The sequence below is a fragment of the Chlamydotis macqueenii genome, chromosome 7 (genome assembly GCF_036417535.1).
Source record: "Chlamydotis macqueenii isolate bChlMac1 chromosome 7, bChlMac1.mat, whole genome shotgun sequence".
Lineage (NCBI taxonomy): Eukaryota > Metazoa > Chordata > Aves > Otidiformes > Otididae > Chlamydotis > Chlamydotis macqueenii.
Window position 1 is genome coordinate 10,634,019 of NC_141562.1, and position 21,643 is coordinate 10,655,661.

At 38.4% G+C, this 21,643-nt stretch overlaps 1 protein-coding gene across 1 annotated transcript in view; it reads right to left on the bottom strand.

Annotated features, from left to right (window-relative positions):
* ANK3 (ankyrin 3) overlaps positions 1-1,927 on the bottom strand; it is a 303,571-nt gene extending 301,644 nt beyond the window's left edge. Inside the window, exon 1 of the mRNA XM_086752006.1 lies at positions 1,393-1,927. Within this exon, the coding sequence (XP_086608132.1) occupies positions 1,393-1,455 (63 nt within the window). The 5' untranslated portion in view covers positions 1,456-1,927. The remainder of the gene's footprint in view (positions 1-1,392) is intronic.
* Positions 1,928-21,643: the final 19,716 nt, after the last annotated feature.

Below are 21,643 nucleotides of genomic sequence, written 5' to 3' on the forward strand. Positions count from 1 at the left end.
TATCACCAGCCATCGCTGGAACAACATGCGAGACTCCAAACTTTGCTTAATCCTAAGTCACCTGGGCTGCTCTGTCTTGGTGGGTATTGTGTTGGTCCTCTAGACAACACGGATCTCTATTAGCTTAAGCCAAACTTTATGTGTGCTAAAAAACAATAGCTAGATTGCTGAATGCGGTAAAAATAACTTGTATAACACAGTAAAAATAATAACGTAGTCAACATTTAAAACCCACCCCAGAATTTAGTTGTAGGTATATCTTCTAGTTCTGAGGCAATCTATCATGCTCGACAGAAGCATTTTGTACATCAGGAAGGCAACCTAATCTACCATTAAAAGTTATTTCAATTATATTTTTGCCCTCCTTCCTTCCAAGGCTGCTTTTTACAATTTTGGGAGAATAGAGGGGACAATCTGGCTTAATTTGCTTTTGCAACAATCTTTACTGAACCCTTCACCAAGGAGATGGGTTAACTATGAGGCTGTCATACACTTTCATATGGTAGGAAGGCACACACACACTCAAAATAAAGGGTGGGAGAATGAATCTATTCTCTGCAACAATTATAAACCTTTCAGATGTATTTTCTACAGTACTTCAGTAAATTCCCATTATAAATTAATATACTGAGTTAATATTTTAAATTATGAGTTAGAAAAACCTGAACAAGTCAACTTCCTAGGCTTAACAATCTGGCTTTTGAGTGTAACCACACGAAAATCATCCTTTTCAAAATGGGAGGGGGAAATTACACTGCTATCAGGAAAGCAAAAACCTGCAACATAGAAAGTAATAATCAAAATCATCTTTCTAAGTACAGTCTCAGGCAAAACACACCATAACAAATTATTTCCACTGAAACTGGAATTTTATTCCAGACTTTAGTTTAACCACGATATTTTCAAGCCCCAAAAATATATAAAACTGATCCAAGTGGCATACAGTAAAAAAATGCAGCTTTTTAAAAATAAAAGCTTGTTGTAAAATTCACTTTTCTTAGCGATGTCCATAATATTCATTTACAAGAGCACATGTTGATTATCAGTCTCTCCTTTAAAAAAAGGCTTCATTTAGATACCTGTTTACTTGTTAATCTTGTGTTTGGAATACACTAGGAAAACTATAACCACATTGAAATTCTGTAACTAACATATATTTAAACACTGGAATATTTAAATAATGCAGAACAACTGAGCTGTGATGGTATTACTGATTCTAGCAAAGAACACACCCATCAGCATCTAGCATAAACAAAACCATCCAGATTCTACCATCATCCTTATTCTAAACAAATTATCAAACCAAAGCCACTCCACACCCAGAAGCAAACTGCTAGAACACAAAATGACCAAAACAAGGCATTACAGCAGACTGTCTATACAGGGAGTTACCTTTTTTCCTTTCTTTTTCCTGTGAGCTGGTTTAGCGTTTTTCTCCTTCGCCTCCTCGCTCATTTTTCAGCAGGTAAATATACAGGGGAAGGGGAATAAAAGAGATCACTGCTTGTATTCCAACATGCAAAGCCACTGCAAATATTCACAGCACTGAAACCAAAGTCCATCTGCTGACGTTTCTCAGACAAGTAACAGAATAACTGCTGTTTAAAGGCAGTCTCTGCTCCTCCTGCACCGCCTTGAATTGCTCATAGCCTTGCTCTGTTTTCTTCAGTGAGAAACTGGGGTGTTCTCACCTCAGTCTGATTCCTCTAAAGAAAAGAAAAACTGTTTTTCTGTCTTATTCTTAACTAGTCTTCACTCCTGAGAAAAGATCTTGTCCATGCTTTCTAGCTTGGTCATCCACAGCGCTTCCAGTCTCTTAAATGGGGTTGATGAGCCACACAGAAATTAGCTGCAGACGGCTGACAAGTCTGAGAAGCATTCACCAGCAGATGATTTGCTGTTTCTTGCAGACAGGGAAAGTGAGCCTGAATTGCTCTGATTGCCGGTCGCGTACAATACCGACATGTGTTGAATGCATCAGGGCATACCAGAAAAGGAAGCCTCCAAGAGTGATAAAAGATCAGGTTACTGGATCCTAAAGCCACTCCCAGGCAGATTCAAACAATAAAAGGCACAACACGCTGCTGAAGAAATTGCTAGATGAGACGTTTACGTTTCCAACGGCTCCATATCCCCATCCAAAGGACCTGCAAATTGCCACCCCCGAACAGTAAGGCTTATAATATTAATTATTCATCTCATAAAAGCAGCAACAATATTTCAGCAAAACACACATTTACAACTATCTCTGCCTGTGAGAGCTTGCTCCTCCCTTGTATGCCTGTTCCTATGACAGGATTTGCACGGTCTCTCTACTAATGCAGCTCTCTTTCACAGAAGTGTTACGTGCCTCGTGTGTGCACGACTTGCAGGTTACAGATCGTGTTTCCACATGCTGTGACCTACTCCACAGAATGCTTTGGCTACTTCCCTACAAGTCCAACAGAAAAAAAATAAAAATCATGAGAGGTTGGAGACTTGATTGCAATAATTCTCTCTCCTCTGTGCCCATGGAGATATGTTACACACAGCCCACACATTACCAACAGCCATGACAGCTGTCATTGAAGACGTGTGTAAATTATGTCATCACATTTCAGACTAGCCACCTCTCTTGAGGTACATCCACAGATCCTATATTGACTTTCCCCCTTCGGATCTTCCCCCTCCCACCAAGCTAACTGGGGGAGGATGGGGGGGGGGGGGGGGGAGGGCAGAACAGGTACCAGACATCATGCAATAGCCCCATCCACTGCACTCACCTTGCGGACCCGAGTTAGCAAAACTCTAATTTACCCATCTCTGAGGACTCCAGGTCACATCAGAGGTGCCAAATGACACACAGGGTTTTGTTTTTGTTGAGAGTTTGCGGCTAGGGTTTTTTGTTTGTTTGTTTGTTTTGGGTTGTTTTGGTTTGGGGTTTTTTTTTGTTTGTTTGTTTGTTTTTAAACAGGCAACCTCCAATTAATACACAGTTTGTTTAGGGGGAGCTGAGGTCAATACCAGGATCCTCTCTGCCTCCCATCTTTTCACATTTTCCCATCCTTCACCTCTATTTCAGTAGCATTTCACTCATGACAGCCAACATGCGTACCACAAACTAAGACAAGAAGATTTAATGCACCAGTTCGTAACGCTGTTTGCCTCAAAGCTTTCTCCCTGTCTCATTCTCTATAAATGAATTTCAATGAGCAAACCACAACAGCACCGTCACATGGAGGCTGTTTTCTGTGCCTTGGCAACAAGTCCTTGTGCTCACTGTTTTCATGTGTCAGAAGCAAACCAGCACCATCTCAACCTGTAACTCCAAACTAGGGAGATAATTATCCACATCAGCCTGGTAAGGTTGATATTTTGAAGAAGTGCACCTCAAAGTGCAGAGTTTAAATAAACACGATCAATAGATTACTGATACAATTTACCTCAAATCTTCCTTTAAAGTAATTAGCATACAATAAAATTTATACTTATAAAGAAGTATTTTTGTACAAAATGCACAGTTGATAATGCACAACACCAAGAATTTAAATTTCACAGGCAGCCTGTTTTTAATGGCTGTCTCAGAATGAAAAAGAACCCCAGCCTTCTCCAATTCCACTTATTTTTTTTTAATAGATGTTATGTTATAAACTAAAGTGCTCTCTGCTGGTTAACAGTGGGTAAAACAGTGTTTAAACACTCAAAATATCACCCTATCATAATGCACGTGAAAAGCAAACCACCTTTCTTAAAGATTATTTTTTACCATGCTTGCATCCCCCTGGACAGCACAATATTTTCTGAAATAAGTCCAAATAGAGTTCAAGTACAACTCAAGTGCGTCTTCTGAAAATAAGTTAAGGCTTTGATACATTGAACTGGCTAGCTAAAAGAAAGCTGTAATTTGGGGCATGCTTAGCTATTTCTATGCATATAAAGTCTTTTGTATTGTTTCTAAATGAAAAAGGTCATAAAGAAAAGTCATGCTTCTTCAGGAATAAAAATGAAAAAAATTCCTCTTTCCAGAGCAACCTGTTAGCTGTCAAGAAGCCGACACATTCAAACCATTCACTGAGCTCAGGTATGCAGAGGGAGGAACATCACAGGTTCACAGGTCAGTTATTTAGCTGTATACCGCCGAGTTCAGCCCAGGAAAGGGAAGCTGTGTTTATTAGGTTTTAGGACTCATGTCCTGTTCCTAACTCACACAGCACATAATTATTTCTGAAGCATCAATACCTTCAGTGTCTACTTATTTCAGAACCCTTTTAATTTTTCCTGTTTTCTCTCTCATTTTCACAAAAATGAGTAATCTCCCAAGCACTGGTATATTTAGAACATGAAGGAAAAATCTAGATAAGCAATAGAAGAGTTTTGTAGTCACAAGATGCTCTGAGAGGTAGGAAAAGATCTCACACTCCTCTCCCCCCATATTGCTCAGCTAACCATAGCAACCCTGCTGAAAAGAAATGTAATGAATCTATCTTCTGCCATTTGAAGCAATCATTCGTATGTCAACATTTAGATCCTTTTAGGAGGTTTTTTTCATTTCCTCCTTACCTCAAAAAAAAATTTGCCAAGTTCTTTTTAGTCCAGGTAAAGCCACTATGACAGAAAGAGAAGCTAAGCAGATATAAGAGTACTTAATAGAAATACACAGGAGATTTCTTAGGAAAGGTTTTTAGAAAAGATAATTCTTCAAATCATGCCTTTCAACTTTATTCCTGTGCAGAGCCCACAAAAAAAAAAAATATATTTCTGATAGTAAAACCACTATCAAGTGACTGCTGACATCAGTCCATCTCTAAATTATGCTAAGGAAATTATTCAAATTAACTTTCTTCCATTCCCAGGCTTTTAGAATACTCAGTGTAACTCTATTTATTTAAATGTCCGAAGGTAACTAAAGTGGAAGGAGAAAAGTCAAAACAAGACTGCCTGAAAAAAAATTAAGGTTTTCAAATATCCAAGAAGAGCCTCTTATGCATATTGAAGTGCTGCCACAAGCACAAAATCTGAATTTAAAAAAAAAAAAGATTTTTTTTTTAAAAAACAATAGAAATCAAGGAAGATTTAGACTTTTAGAAGTGGGCTTGAGGTTAAAAAAGCAAACAAAATTAAGACAGAGCAATATCAATGCATGATTACTTTAAAATATTCTAAAGGAAGCATTGGCAGTCAGAAAGAATCTATGCTTAAACATAGTGCAACCACACTATGACCAAGGGAGTAGTTCAATAAATTACAAGTTATAGTTACTCCCTACTGTCTAAAATAGTCCTTGCTCAGAGAAGTATTTTCTTTCTTATAACACCCATAACAGGTACTTCTTTGTGGAAGTGCCTATGTATGTTTTGGGTATGTCTTGATAAGCTACAGCAAAGGAACAACACGCAGAAGTGTCACTTTGCAACTGCACAGCTCCTAAAAAACTGAAATTAATACTACTGTACTTTAAAATCTTTAGATTATTGATGAGAACACACACACAGTGCTCCCTGTAACTCACTGCTTAGTTACAGTAGCGTTCAGAAGTGAACTTTCACAACCTTGTTGATACATATCAGTTCTAGGACAGCTCTATTTTTAAATCAAAATAACTCGCATAAGAGGACAAGAGGATAAGGCCAAGTTCTGTCTATCAGTACAGTTCTATTTATAAGTTAGAGTGACTTGCATGCAAGGAGCAAGGGGTACGCAACTTGTTATGAGTAACCTGTTTTGTAACTGTGGGCAATGAGTTTCAAAAAGAACCACTATGACAGTTAGTTACTTGCTTTACCAAAACAACATCCAAATCCAAATAGCCAAACAACTTCAAAGTCTAACTAAAAGTTAGCCCACTAATAGTGTGGAGAAAGCAGTGCAGACAAAAAGCCACCCTGCTCTTTATACATGTAGAAATCCGCAAGCTTGCTTTAACAAAGGCTTGTGGCATTCAATGTTTACTGTAAGACCACTTCGTAGAGGGACCACTTAATGCTTTCTCTTGCACCTCAAGCAGTATTCTATGCTATAATAAGCCAAAATTCAAGGTTAAATCAAGTATTACCCTAGACAGGAATGGAATTTGTGCTGAGAGAGTGGAAAGCAAATTAACTCTAATCCTCTTTCTCTAACGAAATTAAAAACAACTAGAAGTCATATCCCTTTGATGTACAATGTGTATTTTCCTTTCAAATATGAAAGGAAGGATTTTGTGAAGACATTAAAAGCTAAGGAAAAAAAAAAGTTGAGGTCAGTCTCGATTCCTTTCCAAATTCCACAATTTGATCAAAATACTGATTTTAAAAAGTGACAATTCAAAATGCTACCATTACTGACTTCATTAACTTCTAACAGGCTTCTCACACAGTCTATTTACCCATCTGTTCCTGTTCGCAAAGGTGCATGTGTATAGAGGTCCATTAACCCATGCCAACAGAAAAAAAAAAACAACCCAAACCCCACTTATCTTCAGGCTCTGATTATGAGAATAAGCGGTGGTTACCACTTAGTAACCATGCCTAGTTCACTATAGACTCAATTACCAACCTGAAGACTTTTTTGGTCTAAAATCAGGCTCTATAGGCTAGGATTGTGCTACTTGATCTCCCTTCTCCTTTTAAATTGAGGTGTATCATCAATTCAGACCTGGAACAATATTCTGCATTAGGAGCAGAAGAGCAGAAAGAGCAGCCTTCTGATTAAACCCTCAGTAAGCAGAGTTGCAAACTCCCCTGTGCTATCAGAAAAAAAAAAAAAAGTTGCACCAACTCCTTCAGAAGGAAAAATATCTACATTGAAAAAATATTTATTCTGACCTTAGAAAGGCTAACTAAGAATAAAATAGAAGCAAAGGCAAAGCAACCCAGGTTTTAATTCAAGTTAACAAGTTGAAGTTATTTTTTGTATTGAAGTCCAGGGCTGAACATGAGATGCTAATATGAATCAAAACCAAGCTGCCTTGTCTTCACAATTATTTTAACACATGTCAGCTAACTGAATTTAGGAGCCTGGAGGACCAACATATCCCTTGAGGACAGAACTGAAGGGAGTCTGGGAGTGAAGCCCAGAGTGGCTGGGAAGTTACTCTAAGGGAGAAAGAAAGCTAAGAGATTAAATTTCTTCCCTAGCTCCAATAAGAGGGGAAATTAACTTGCCTTGAAACATCCCTCAACAACTGAAGTTTATAAGAATTCCAGTTCATTAACAAGGAGATACCAAACCACAAATTAGCTAAGAAACAAAAAATCATACCACAAAAATCCTATGAAATTTGTTAGCCAGTACAAAGTTAATTCTCTGCCAATTGTGTTTGAAAATAGTTATACAAAGAGACTATACTTTATATGCAAGTTCCATAAATTCCTATTTACCTGCTATGAGATACTTCATGATAGATTCTGGGTTTGACTTCACTCCTTTCATATTTGCAAGACTTTTTCCCTTGTTATTTTACAGGGGTTCTTTTAAGTTTCAACCTAGAAAAAAGATGGCAGGTTTTATACTGAGCACATATATTGCTGTCAGCAAAATCTTGTAGAGGAAGGATGTGAGTGAGAGCAACCCATTTAACACAAACCCACGGGACCAGAGCGTGGGGCGAAGAAGCGCCACCCTAGAAAGCAACATTGCAGACTACGTATTTCAAGGTCCCTTTACGTCAGAAACCATGGTTGGATTTGGAATTTTGCCTGCCAACACAAGGTGCTTCCCAGCATGCGGTGTCTGCCCACGTTGACATTTAGGATACGAGAGGACACGGTCCAGCCAAGGGGCTGCTTCTCCCAGGGCCGGTGTGGCCAGGCTGCGTGGCAGCACCACGGCCAGGGGCAGACGTGTGTCGCCTTTCCGTGGAGATCCCCACTCAGGGAGCCAGCAGCAGGCACGCTGATCATGTCTTGGGTCATTACAGAGGTTCACCAGTTCAGTCAGCAGATAACAGTGCCCCAGAACAGCACATCTCTGTGGCTGGTGTGTATTAAACCAGCCTAGCATCAATCCCGTTAAGACAAGCAGGTGGGGACAATGGAAGGTACGAGACAGATGAAGCAAATCGATATACAGGTGCATGTGCAGCCTTCTTTATTCCCAAGAATAAGGCATATTTGGACAATCACTGAAGAAAGGGCAGTAGCTTCACAAGCCAGGAAAACGGTATAAGCCTTCACAACAGATTATTCAAACCTATAAATTCACTGAACTAGTAAGTGCTGAACAACCCAAATTTAGCTTTGATTCCAAGGCCTCAGGCTGCAAGTTTTTTTTGAGCCAGACGCTCATCTGAATTTTACTGGTGATATCACAGCAGGAGTAAGAAAAACAGTTCTTTTAAACATGGAAAAAAAAAAAGTCATGTTGCAGTAACTCTGCTTTGGGACCACATTTGGAGCATAAGAACACAGGAAGAGCATCTAGCAGCTTTCCTCCCTAATTAGGGAGAAAAATGTGCTTCATGACATTTTGGTTAGGTGACAATTTCTTCACCTCTTACCTTTTATTTTAAACCATGGTATCATGCGTACCCACAGTAAACGTCATTTTAAAACTGCAAGAAAAGCATTAAGTCATGGCACTAACTGAAAAATGTGTAACATTCAAACTTAAGTTCCCACTGAGGAATATAAAAACAAAAGTTATTCCTAGTCTCATCACTATTATGCCCAACAGTGCCTTAAGTCTGTACAGGAGCTGATGTTTAGGTTTTTAACAGTCATCCGCCCAAGTGCCTTTTAAATAAGAAAACCCCCAAATCTGATACCCAGATGAGATCTAGTCTGTACTGTAACAGTTACTATAACATTAAATCTGTTTATATTTGCATATAGACAGCTATAGTGCAATATAGTCCTGAGGTTCATCAGTTTATATAAGCTATCAAATTTGAATTTTTCCCATCCAGAGAGTAAATAGCCCTTGAAATTTTTCAGTCTTTTTACAATTCTGACAAAAATATCACCAAGAAAAAATATTTGAGGTCAGGGGGAAAAGAGGGAGGAGTTGTTCCCACTCCTCTGCTCATACAATGTCTTTCTCCTCCTCCATGTTTTAGGAAGGAGAAAGCGTTGGAAAATAAAGCTATTTTCACAGTAAACAAGTGATTGGATTGTGGTTTGGGGTTTTGTTGTTGGTTGGTTGAGGGTTTGGGGGGGGTTTTTTGTTGTTGTTTTGATTTTATTAAAAAGTCTCCGACAACGAAAGTAGTATTTTTTTTTTTGCCCAGGTTCAACACATACAAAATAGGTGAAATGATGGCCATAATTATTTCAGAGCACCAAATGATCAGTCATATCCTATTTACATTCAAGGCTGTATGCTGGCCATGATTAAATTTCTCTCATTAGAAGAAATGTAGATGGGAATAAGTTCACAGATAATGGAGACGCAAGGGAGACTAGATCGGAGAGAGCGCGTAAGAGGTCAAACAGGAAAATGCATTAAATCCAATCATTCAGTAATACAAAAAAAAAAAAAAAAAAAAAAGAGATACTCTTGTATTTAATGTCTCTCTGTCATGGTGTCCATAACTTGAAGCGTCCCAGAGACTTTCAGGATCTAATAGCCACAAATGTTTTTGGCTTTGGTGTTTGTTTTGGGTTTTTTGGGGGTTTTGTTTTGAAGTCTCATGTAAGCAGTAGAAGTAGTTTGGAATTTCATCTCTTTTCAACATGACAATATGTATTGCATCTACCAGAAAGATTTGTCTTTACAAAACCCAGCAATTTAAGAATAAACATTATCAGAATCATTTTAAGCTGCTCTAGGTCAGTGCCTGTCAATTAAAAATGTTTATTTTTACTTGCAATTATTAAAGCAATTTACATACAGCTCAAAAGGAACAACTTCCATCTGTAAAGATCTGTCAAATATTTGCTTCAACAGACCTGAATCAAAATTAAGAGTTTCTTTGTACAATCTATTATCTATAACTTCATAATAATGCAGACCTTTATGGCTAAAACATTATGAAGATTTAAAACAAACACCACCTGTAAACTTGATTTTCCTATGTCTATAGAACTTCCAAGAGTGGCTTCAAATCTGGAACTACACAAAAGATTCTCTATTAAAATGTACAAATAAAGAAACCCCATGGATAAGTACCAGCTAAAACTGTCTTTCCTTTAAGCTCAAGCTAAGAAAAAAGCCCACAAAAAAAAAAGGGGGCACACATGACTATTCCGGTCCAGTTTCTGTGATCACAAATCTAATCTGTCATGCAGAATACGGGTTTTCAATTTTAGCAGAGGCCAAATTTGATTTTTTTTTGTTTTTGTTAAATTAGAATAACTTTAAAAGAAAGGGAGATTTTCAGCTTCTCATAAATTACAAAGCCTTTTCTGCTCATTTAAGTAATTAATTCATGAAATCTCATAATTGATGCTATGGCAACTGGAAACAACACTGGGCATTAAATATAAAACACAACCAGATATAGCAGAAGGTATTAAAAGTATCAAACTTCCAGCTTTGCGCAAGTTGCAGGCTCCAAAACTGTTCCCCTATTTAACATAGTTCAAGACTATCTTTATTGAAATTACTGAGCAAAAGTACACAAAAAGGAGAGAACCAAGAAAATGTCTCCCAGAAAACCAAATGAATTCTAGAAATTCACAAGATTCTTATTATCTATACAAATTACACTAACATCGTCTTTTCCTTCAATGCAACAATTTTCCGTATATCTATTCAAGATCCTGAAATTTGTGAGCAGTTTTATTTTACTATTATACCAGACTGAAATGAACCATTCTGGAGGAAGTCTTTCTTTTGCTCTCCTCATCCAACTGTACTTTAATTCACAAGAAATTCATTTTCCCTTACTCATGACCATTTTGCCCATGAAGATAATTAGTGACTGAAGTCCCTGTCTTTACCCACAATCTCTTTATCCCTGTTTGATCTACAAACTTTTTCATCTCAGCTTTGCCCTCTATACTGTGGAGGAGGAGGAGTTAAAGAGTAGCTGGGCACCCTTCTGGCTGCCAGTCCAGGTCAACCCACTGTAACAGAGAAGACCAACACACAACAGTCACTGCTGTCTGGAACCCCTGCACAGACCTCCTGCTAAAAATAATAAAAAAAAAAATTTAGAAAAAATAATAAGAAAACCCACACCGAACCAACAACAACAAAAACTCAGTTACCTAAGCTGCAATATTCTGCTTTTTGGAGGTGCACATCAGGAAGAAGAACTGACATTCATTTAATCCCTAATGATGAAAATTTCAGATTTTGTAAATTAGGACATCTCAAGGAAACAAAACAAGAGATCCTCTACATTTGTAAGGATCAAAAAATTTAACAGAAAAAAGTCAGTAAAAGATGACTATCACCAAAATGTTCTCTCTGTCTCAAGTATATTTTTCTGTCCTTCTCGTCAGCTGGAAAACGAGTGAGAGAGGGAAGTCACCGTTTAAGCAGCTAAAACATAAGATGTACTTTGTCATTATGGCATACGAAGCTTACGTATGCAAAGCAACACTTAATGTGCACTTAAGGCCTAGAGTTCCATATCTGTGATTTTTACAGCAGTACTGCAAAAATGCTTATCTTAAGTGAATGTAAACAGCAGAAAATGAAAACAACTGTCTGTCTGAAGCTGTGAACCAGGCTGCTTAGACCACAACAGAACAATTAGTGATGATTCACGTCTTGCAAACGATGCAGCTGTGGCGTGAGTTACACAGCCGAAAGGGACGCTGAACACAGTAGTTTTGCCAAGCTGTTGGAAAGGAGAAGTTTACCTGTGCTGCACTTTTAACGTGCAACCTGCCCTCTTCCAGAAACACTACCAAGTACTCCAACAACTTCCTGAATACAGAGCTGAAGAGCTATTCAGGAATAGAAGCCATACAGCATGAGACTGCAGAAGGTGGTGCCTGCAGGAAAAGGGGTTCTGTGTTGAATTTCCTCCCACATTATCTACACACAACAAATAATCCCTGTTGCTGCTGAACAGCAATTTGTAATTGTTCAGGCAATTTTTCATTTCAGAGTAATCTATAAGGTTACCAAACATGAAAAATATAGTAATTCCAGTATAGAAGAAGAATTATAAAATATAAATGAGCACCACAGGATTCAAAGAACCTCATCAATGATGCCAGAGAATTTTAAAAAAAAAAAATTGGAACCATGTTCCCTGAATCAAAAAGTCTAGTAGTTATAATTCCGATCTCTCCAAGGGAGTAGGATGAGGACAACAGGGTTTATTTAAAAACCTTAAATACCCTTCATGATATTGTATTATTTAAGTGGCAGTGATCAAAACTGACAGCAAGTAATATTGATGCACTACTGGTTTACACATCCAGAAACCTCACTGCTGGGACTCCAGACTCTCAAAAGATTCCAGCATGTCTTTTAGAAAATACCTGAAAGGATACAGTACTCTAGCCAGAATTTGAGGTAGGAAAAGTTCATTAGAATCAGTCGTTACAATCCCATTGCCAACTCACTGTCCTATTAAAGGATCATTACCTCCAGTTTCAAAAGATTTCCAGGGTTAAAGAAAACTTGACTATTTCTGCTGGAAATGCCAGGTAAGTGGACACTTGGCAAATATGGAAAAGCTTGCACCAACCAAGGCACAGAGAGATATTGAAGGAAACTCTTTCTGGTCGGGAGTTTCCACTTAAAAGCACTCTATTTTCTCAAATATCAATCCACTGTTACAATCTTATCCAACCAAACATATTATTTTCCCTAGCACTCTAAACTGTATTTCACTTTACTGTACAAAACGTTTATTCAAATACTGTTCAGTGCTCACCAATTATCCAAGGGATGCACATATTAAGATCTCTTGGGTATTTTCTGCAGCGCCAGTCCTAAATCAAACAGAAGCACTCTTCCAGAGAGAACTTTGCTGCACTTGGCAACAGAGTACATTCTTGTAGCCCAGGTATTTCTTCATCACACATTTAATTGCCCACACTTGCAGAATTGTTAGTCTCCTATGAGGCGGCTTTTGGTGCTTATAAGCACCAGTCAAACACACTTCAGCCCCTTCTTTGTTGCTGTTTTCATTGGAAGTTTTTGTTTATCCAGAATCATTCTTGAGCTTGTTACTTCCTCTCTTTTCAGGCTCCCATTAGCAGTCTCAACCATTGCACTGGTCTAAGTACCTGATGGAAAAATGGACACTTTTCCAAGGTGCAGAAAAAAAGAAGTCAACATGAGGACAATATGCATCATCTAAGTCCTTCAATGTGCCAGTGGAAGTCAAAAGTCTGCTGAAGAAGTACGTAACAGAGTACAACAGCCACTAGCTCCCAGATAACATAAGGAAACTGACTGGAGAGGTAAGCAAGAAGCCATAAGGCTCTTTTATTCTTACTCTTTCAGGATCCTTAGCTTCCCCTGTCTCCAAGGGCTTTCCACCATCTTGTTTCTATACAGAGCTGCTAACATAAGCATCGTTACCTGCATCTCTATAGTCATAGTAAATGGGATTCAAACATGGAACATTTTGAAAGATCTACTCCTCCGGCCTCCAAAGAACATTTTCCCCATCACATTTACTATCATTTTCCATGGTAGGTAAAAGTCACAAGGGTGTCTAGAGCAAGTATGAGTATAATTTGCAGGTCTCTAGTCAAAACTGTTAAAACCATGTAATTTGTGGGAACAAGTAATCTGTATGATGGCATAAATAAAAACACTGGCATTGGTTTCAGCACCACCTACATAGATTGAGTTTGCAAAACCAAACCAGTTAAACTGTTAACCTTTAGAGCTGCCCAGTCTCTCCTTGTCAATTTAAATTTGTGCACTCACTTCCCACTAATATTATAAATACCCTTCTTCTCTAAGGATGTTTAGCTTCATAAGTTAAAAACATATTTAGTCAACTTTCAGTTTCCAGTATAATTTCCTCAGAACAAACACTGCTTTTCTAAAACTTTAAATACGGGAAATTAGAATGAAGATTTTTCCAAGCTCAAAATAGGTGAATTATAGCCATGAAAGCATCTTAGGAGAGGAAAAACTCTTTCCATCCGTCAACAACTGAAACTGCCACAGAGCATTAAAGATGACCTAAAGATATCATTTTTACTATGATGATATGATGAATTATGAACTGAATAAGTTCTTATGGTCATTGGCCTATTTTTCTCACTTCTGTTTACTTTTTTGAACTGCATTAACATTAATCCGAAAATTCTCAAGAGAAGCAGACCCTTAATAGTAGCTTTGATCTCATAAAAATAAAGTAGAGGCATCAAATGAAAATTTCAGTAAAAGGTTTAGTTTAAGTATGTGTTCCTATTCTAAGCAGAAGAAACAACTACAAGAAAACACTGAAAGTTCTGACTTTGACCTTAAGACAATTTGGTTCAGTATTACTTTCCACTTAGCTTCAGTAGTTAAACCCTCAAGATAATTCCAGGAGATCATTATCAGAAAGAAAAATAATCCCACTTCCTTGATATTTTGCTGTGCCGCATGAACTAGCATTCCTGCTCAAAGAATCTTTCCAGCTCAGCAATCATGGCCTCTGGCTTTTTCTCAGGACAAATCCTTACACATTATCCACATGCCATTCCCACATTATTTATATAGCAACACTTACAGCAGCATCTTGCTGCAAAAAGGACCACAAGAGTCTTCAACAATAACGGCAATACTTGTTCTGATAACAGGAGGCATTAGCAGGAACAGCTTTCCATATGCTGCATTAATAAGGTTCACATTTCACTATCTGCATGTAGCCTTGTTCCTCAGAGCAACTTTCGGCTTCTATTTATACAATTTTGATAGCCAGAAAAGCAGTTTAACTTTCATTACCATGACATGTAAGTCCAAATGACCATTAGCTAGAAATGTTATACTTAAGAAGCCCATTTTCAAAGTCTTAATGGCTGAGCAAGTGAGCTGATTAACCCTATTTGATTATTAAACTCCAGGGCATGTCATAAATGCTTCATGGAAATATCATTATTAACATATGTTTAGAGAAGAGTAAGTCTGAAGTACATGTAGTGTATATAACACTTCTAAAGCACTGAAATAGCTCCAATTTCAGTAACAATTCAGTTTAAGCTGTAAGAATCAGCTAGCAAACACTGTTTCAAGTTTTCAGTATTTTTCATAACTTAAAAATTAAGGACAGAATTGTTTACTTTCTATAACAGCTTATCAGCCAATTGATTAATTCTACCAGGCCAAACAGACACAGGAATTACTCTGGAAGTACAATCCCATCTTTAACTTTATCACACTTACCCAATTACATTATAGGCGTAAGGAGTTAGAGTTGGCATCTCAGTTTTCTACTGTTGCATAGTGAACATGCTAATCTTTGCAGAAGCAGTTTAAAAGTAACTTTGTCACTTTTCCCTTTTGTGCTTCCTCCAACTCACTCTCCTTCCCCTTAGATGAGTGTTATTTGCTACTACAAATACTTGAAATATTTCCACTACTTCATCTACCTCTTCCTGATACTTGTGTGCAGAGTGTCTCTTCCATACACCTTCTATTAGACATCAGCTCCCTCCACATCCCACCCTGGTCCCACACCCGACAGCCTTTGGCACGCATACCAGCCGCTGGGACGAGTGCTTATGACAGCTCTGTAGAATTCATCCATTCTAACATGAAACACTCATGATTTTGTCTTAATTTCTCCACCTATCCACTCTTCAGCTGCTTCTCCCTCTCTTCATTGCAGTTTTGAGACACCCAAGACTTCCCTTTCAGATCTACTATTGAATTCCTTTCCAGGCACTTGCTCACTTTCAGCTTATATTTTGGTCTCAATCTCATTCTGTGCAACATCACAGCTAATTCATTCTCACACCGCTAACACCTGCTCTAATTTTTACAGCATCTTTTTATAGTATCTTTTTATACTTCCTTTTTCACTTTGTAGTTCAGTGCTTTCCCTATATTGTTTCTTCCCATGTGTTTTCTGCCTCTAAGGTCTTTCTCACCCATTCACACCCATCTAACCCAGCATGGCTACTCTTTCCAGGTTTAGTTTCCAAACAGCCTAACCAGGCAAATTAAACACACATTTGTGCTGAAATATATTTAAAAAAAAAAACAGCCATGTAATAAGCAGCACACTGGACAGTCCTACCATCATAAGCAGTTCTACAAGGAGTCCGCAAAAACATGTCAGGAGCTGATTCCTTATCGGCACTTGCACCAGCACCAATCCTCCGAGTGCTGGGTTCATCCCCCAGCACCAGCTCCGCTGCCCAAACGCTGGCATTACACGATCACTATGAGTCAGTGCCGTGGCTGCTTCTTCTCTCATCAGTAAGGGAAGCTTCACTCCTGTACAGCGAGTTGCCCTGTCTGCCAGTCCTGCTTCCCACCAGTTCAACCCCTTTTGCAGTTGGACATTCCTGCCCTCCATGTCAGATCATTCCTCGATCACAAATTACCACTGCTGACCAGTTACAATTTGAATTTCCCCTTCACAAGCTCCAGGGCTTTTGGTTCATCCTGTGTTAAACCCCTCTGGGCCACGCTCCTTCAGTTTCTCATACTCTTCAGATTACTAACAATCTTATTGCTCATCTTTATCTTCAGGGATAGTAGGAAAGGATTAAATCCCTTCGCAATTCTGATCTGACTGAAAAATGATTTCCAATAAAAGTGACATCTCTGATCACAACAGCTTCTTCACTCTGCTTTGGCTTCTAGAAGATGTCCCCATCTCCTGCTCTGAGAAAGTCAGGCAGTTCTGCTACTGGCAGGTAGAACATACGATAGTTTTTACACAAGAAGCAGAAAGCCTTCAGCATTTCTTCAGGCATACTTCACTGGTTTTCTTTATTCCAGTCTTTCATGTAATCTCTTGACGTTGCTAAAAGATAAGGGTTGCTTAAGACCAGGACTTTTCCTTCTCCCTAGCTGGCTGTTTCTGCAAGCAGCCATGGCTTGAAGTGAGGTTTCATTTACTACCCCTCCTCCAACAGGTGCTGTCCAGATATAACAAAGCGATCACATAATGGAAGTTTGGAGATAAGCCCAGAAGCCTTGCCATCTTCTGCCGAGGCATCATTTTGGCCTGTTACTTCGGAAACCAGGAAAACATAATGTTGGAACCTAAACCTCCTTCCTGGCACTTTGCATATAAAATTGCTGCATTAAGAAATCAAAACTTTTCTTGTAATTACAGAAGAAAAATTCAGAATTGTAATCTGTTTGAGAGAAAGGCAGAAAATATTAACAACTAAAGCCCAAACTCTTTTTTTTTTTTCCTCTAGTGAAGAAAAAAAAAAATCTTACAGGAATGCACTCAGTCTGTCTGTCTACCTAGCAAAAGGTAATTTTTTTAAAAATTCTTATACTGTGAATAAAGCAACAACCAGTTAACATTTAAAAAGTTGAATAAGTAAAAAAACTCCAAAACACATAGGCTACTAAGAGAAATTAAATAGGCAGGATTTTACTGATTGCTGATGCTATTGAAAGCTACTACTACCATTTCTGTGGCACTTAGTTATCAAGGGGCTTTGTAATTTTTCTATTTACTATTTTATTGTCTGTTTGCATGGAGCAAGACAAAACAGATAACTAAAACTTGAAAGAACATCCTGTCTTGCTGAGAGCCATTATTGTGATTTATGTATTTATGAAAATGTTCTAAAAGGAAGAGCGTACAATAGGTTCCTAGCTAAAGCAATATTCGACTGCCAAAAATAGCTGTACTAGCTGACTGGTTTGTACTCCAGAAGGAGAAAGAAAAAAAAAAAAAAAAAAAAAGAAAAAAGAGAGAGCTTACTTTTCCTCGCCATGGTTATGAGTTTTCACATTTACACAGCAGACAAAACTTGAATTGGAAATCTCAATTATGATATGCTTTTTTAAAAAAATCACAGTTGTGGACCATTCTTCTTCTCTACCACCTAGTGTTTAAATTACTTCACCTGTCCCAATTCTCACACGTCTGTTTAACATACAATTTTGTAAAATGTCTATGTAAATTGTCTTTTTTACATCAAGTGAGGCTTAGATGTTTAAACAAAAATACTTAACATCACCTCTACTACCTATGAATCAGTACACCTTTGTCATCTGACTGTAGTGCTCCGAGTAGAACTTCACGCTTTACAAAAGAAAGGTTTATTTTACAACTGAAAATCTTGGTTGTAGTTTTTAAGTACAGAAGCATGTGAAAATCCTCTGTGTTAAAAAATAACCTCCTAGGATTTCTAATAAGCATAAGCAGAAAAAGTGTAGAAAAAAAGAAAAGACAGTTCATTTGACACTCGTGCATTTGCTATACAGCTACACTATATTTTTATCTTCATAGAGGAGCTCGGAAGACTTCTGAAGCGTATCTTAACACACATCAAGGCTAAGGATGAACACAGCTAAGAAGTCAATATGAATTGCACACTACTAGAAGCAGTTTTACATATCAGCTGAAGAACTAAAGCTGACACTATGTTGTTTGGTTTTCTTTTTTCCCCACTAGTTGACAATAGAAATTAATTCTCACTTAGAGATCAAATTCTGGAGGAGGGACTATTTCCTAGGCACAGATCCTAGCTGTAAGAGGCTATATTGGAAAAATAGAAGAGCCAAATTCTACATTTTCAAAACCAACATTTTTTTCCTGAAAATTATTTCAGTTGGGTTTGGGATTTTGTTTTGGGTTGGGTTTTTTTGTTGGTTTTTTTTTTTTTGATGCCACAAATTCCTGTACAGAGACATCAACAGGATCCTCAATTACTCCAACATCATCTGCTAGATGCAAAGTTAAAAAAGAAAAGTTTTGCACCTCTCAAGGTCCAGGATCTAGTATTGCACATATCTGGATCGGCGAACACCATATAACATATGCACTGAACTTAATCATTCTATGTGATTTCTGTAAGGACCGTTTATTCTCCAGCAACTTTGCACCTACCGTGTTGTGTATTACTGCTCAAGTGTCACGCCACTGACTTACAACTGAGAGAGTGTCAGCCTCAGAGTTTGGGGTTTTTTTCCAGTCCTTACTTCTGGCTGTTTCTATTAACTCAATTTAGCTTTAAACAAAAAGGCCTACAGATGCCAAATCTAATTTCCAAGCCTTTATATCAAAGTCCTGACCAGACAGATAACTGGCACAAAAGACTGAAGTGGTGAACTAGATTTCTAAAATGCTGCCATCTGATTCTCATCCCACACAAATATGTAATCTAAGTAATGAAAAAAGCTTTCGTCTCAAACCTCAGTTTGTTCAGAGCTCTTGAAATAAGTAAAATGCTGGAATTTGGATTGAGTCATGACAAGTTAAAGCTATAACAGCAAGAAATAACCTTCTGAACAACAATAAAAGAACATCCTTAACGTCAAGCAGAAGAGAAGGCAATTACATTTTCAGACAAGGACTGTCAGTTCAAAAATATACAATGTAAAGAAATAAAGTGGTTTTAGTCCTTTCCACAAATTCTTGGGTTCTTCATATATTTTTAAGCTTCAAGGGTTTTTATAATGTTTTTATATTTTGTTCTTCTTTCATCACAAAAAAAATTCAAACTAGTTTATCAGTGTTAAATGTTGTCGGTGAAATTTAAAGGAAAGTGTATTGCCTCAGCTAGTAAGATATACAATAACTCATACATGGGTGCCATTTCATCTAGGTGCATACTTTAAGTACGCACTACACTTTAACCCTTTAAGGGAACAAAAATAGAAACTGAATATTACAAAAGAGCTCAGGAGGCAGCAAACATGCAGACCTCATGCATGGTGACACTACAGGACTTGAAAAGTAAAATGGTCATCATTGGTCAGCATAGCTTGGCCTTTCCCATTACAAGTTGTTACTCATCAGTTATCACCACTGCTCAATGCCAAGAGGGAATAAGCAGGAACAATAGGAAGAGAACTGCCTGCCAAGCAGGAACAATTCCTGCTGTTTCCTGGAAAATCCTTCTGTTCCTTCCTTTCCCCCCTCACCATGGGCAATGCAGGGTTCAATTACACAGCCACTTGATAGATGTCAGCTTGGGTACGAGCCCAGCACAGCAGGGAAATCACGGTGCAACTTCAATACATTGCACTTCATCAGGTTCAATGCTAACAGCTGAATTCAGTTCCACAGAATCAAACAATTAGACACATGGCATTGGCAAAAAGAATAAGGCTCTCCTCTTTCTTCCCTCCCTCCCTTCTTGCCTCCTTTCTTGTGGACTATGGATTACCAGAGCACTCAAAGGGTCTTCCAGTTCCAAGAAGATTAAAAACAAGAGCCATGCTTCTTCCATTACATGTGTTTAGCTCAGCAGAGCACATCTGAAGATGTCCTCAGTCTGAACATGGAAAAGGGATTAAAGGCAGGTCGTGCCAGCTGCAGCCATTTACTCCCCTACCCTCTTATTCTTCCTCAGTTCAGTGTAGATTTTCTGCCTTACTTAAATTTATTACATTTTTAAACTTCTAACAGTGTTGCCAAGATACTTTTGTACCAGTTCATGTCCTCCTCAGCCACTGGCCACAATGTCAATGTGAGAGTTTAGTCCAGCCATCTGGAAGATCGGGAAGTGGGTATGATCAAAAGCGTTTCTTTTCTACCAAGATTATGGCAGCTTCAGGACCAGCCTCTGTCATTCTCAGGTGAACCCCAGTAGCTTTGATGGCAACATACAATGCTTGTAACAGCAAAATTCAGAGCACTACTAAACCTTGGTACTTAAAACGCAAAACAAAAACATAACATGGAAAATTGGGTGACAAACTTGTCCATTGAACCTTTTTGCATTATTAGACACTTTAAACATGTCACAAAGTCCAGCAAATCTGAAACTTCAGTGGAAGACAGTTGTGTCAAATGCTTTTATTGGAAAAGAACTATAAGTGAACAGTAAGAGGCCTTTGTTCCATCCAAAAAGTTTAATTTCCACACCTTAGGGGTATAAAGACAAAGCGGAGATACACAGTACTCAAAGTAAATTATTCTCTCTGCAACATCTTGCCTTGTAATTTGCCAGTTACTATATCCAACATAAATGTTACCCAGACAAGAGTAAAGAAAAAAAAAAAAAAAAAAGACACAAGAATCCAAAGCAACTGACAGAAAAAAAAAGTGGGAGAAGTAGCAGACACATTCTTGTCCAACACTTCTTGGAATCTGGTTATTTTGTGGATCTTATTCTAACCTCATATTTATTCTAAACTGATATAAGAGAAATGTGTACACCAGAGTTGTCGTAGTTCAGCCCTGATCAGGACCAGACTACGCAGTCTGTCTCTCACTCCCCCCACCCTCCGAGAGAATAGGAGGAGATGATATAAGAAAAAAAAAAAAAAAACAGCTCAAGGTTTGAGATAAGGACAGGGAGAAATCCTTAAAGGTACCGTCACGGGCAAAACAGACTCGACTTGGGGAAAACTGTTCATTTATTTCTAAAATTAGCAGGAGAATGAGACAGGGAACAAGATAACCTCCCCCCACCCCTCCCTCTTCCCGGGCTTAACATTATCTCTACTACCTTCCCCTCCCGAGCGGCACGGGGGGGGAAAAGGGAATGGGGGTCGCGGTCACTTCATCACGCGTTGTTTTACGCCGCTGTATCATCGTCGGGGAAAGAACTCCTCGCATTCCTCCTCTGCTCCAGCGTGGGGTCCCTCCCACGGGCCACAGTCCTTCATGAAACTGCTCCGGCGTGGGTCATCTCTTCCACGGGGTGCAGTCCCTCTAGAACAGCTGCCCCAGCGGGCCCTCCACGGG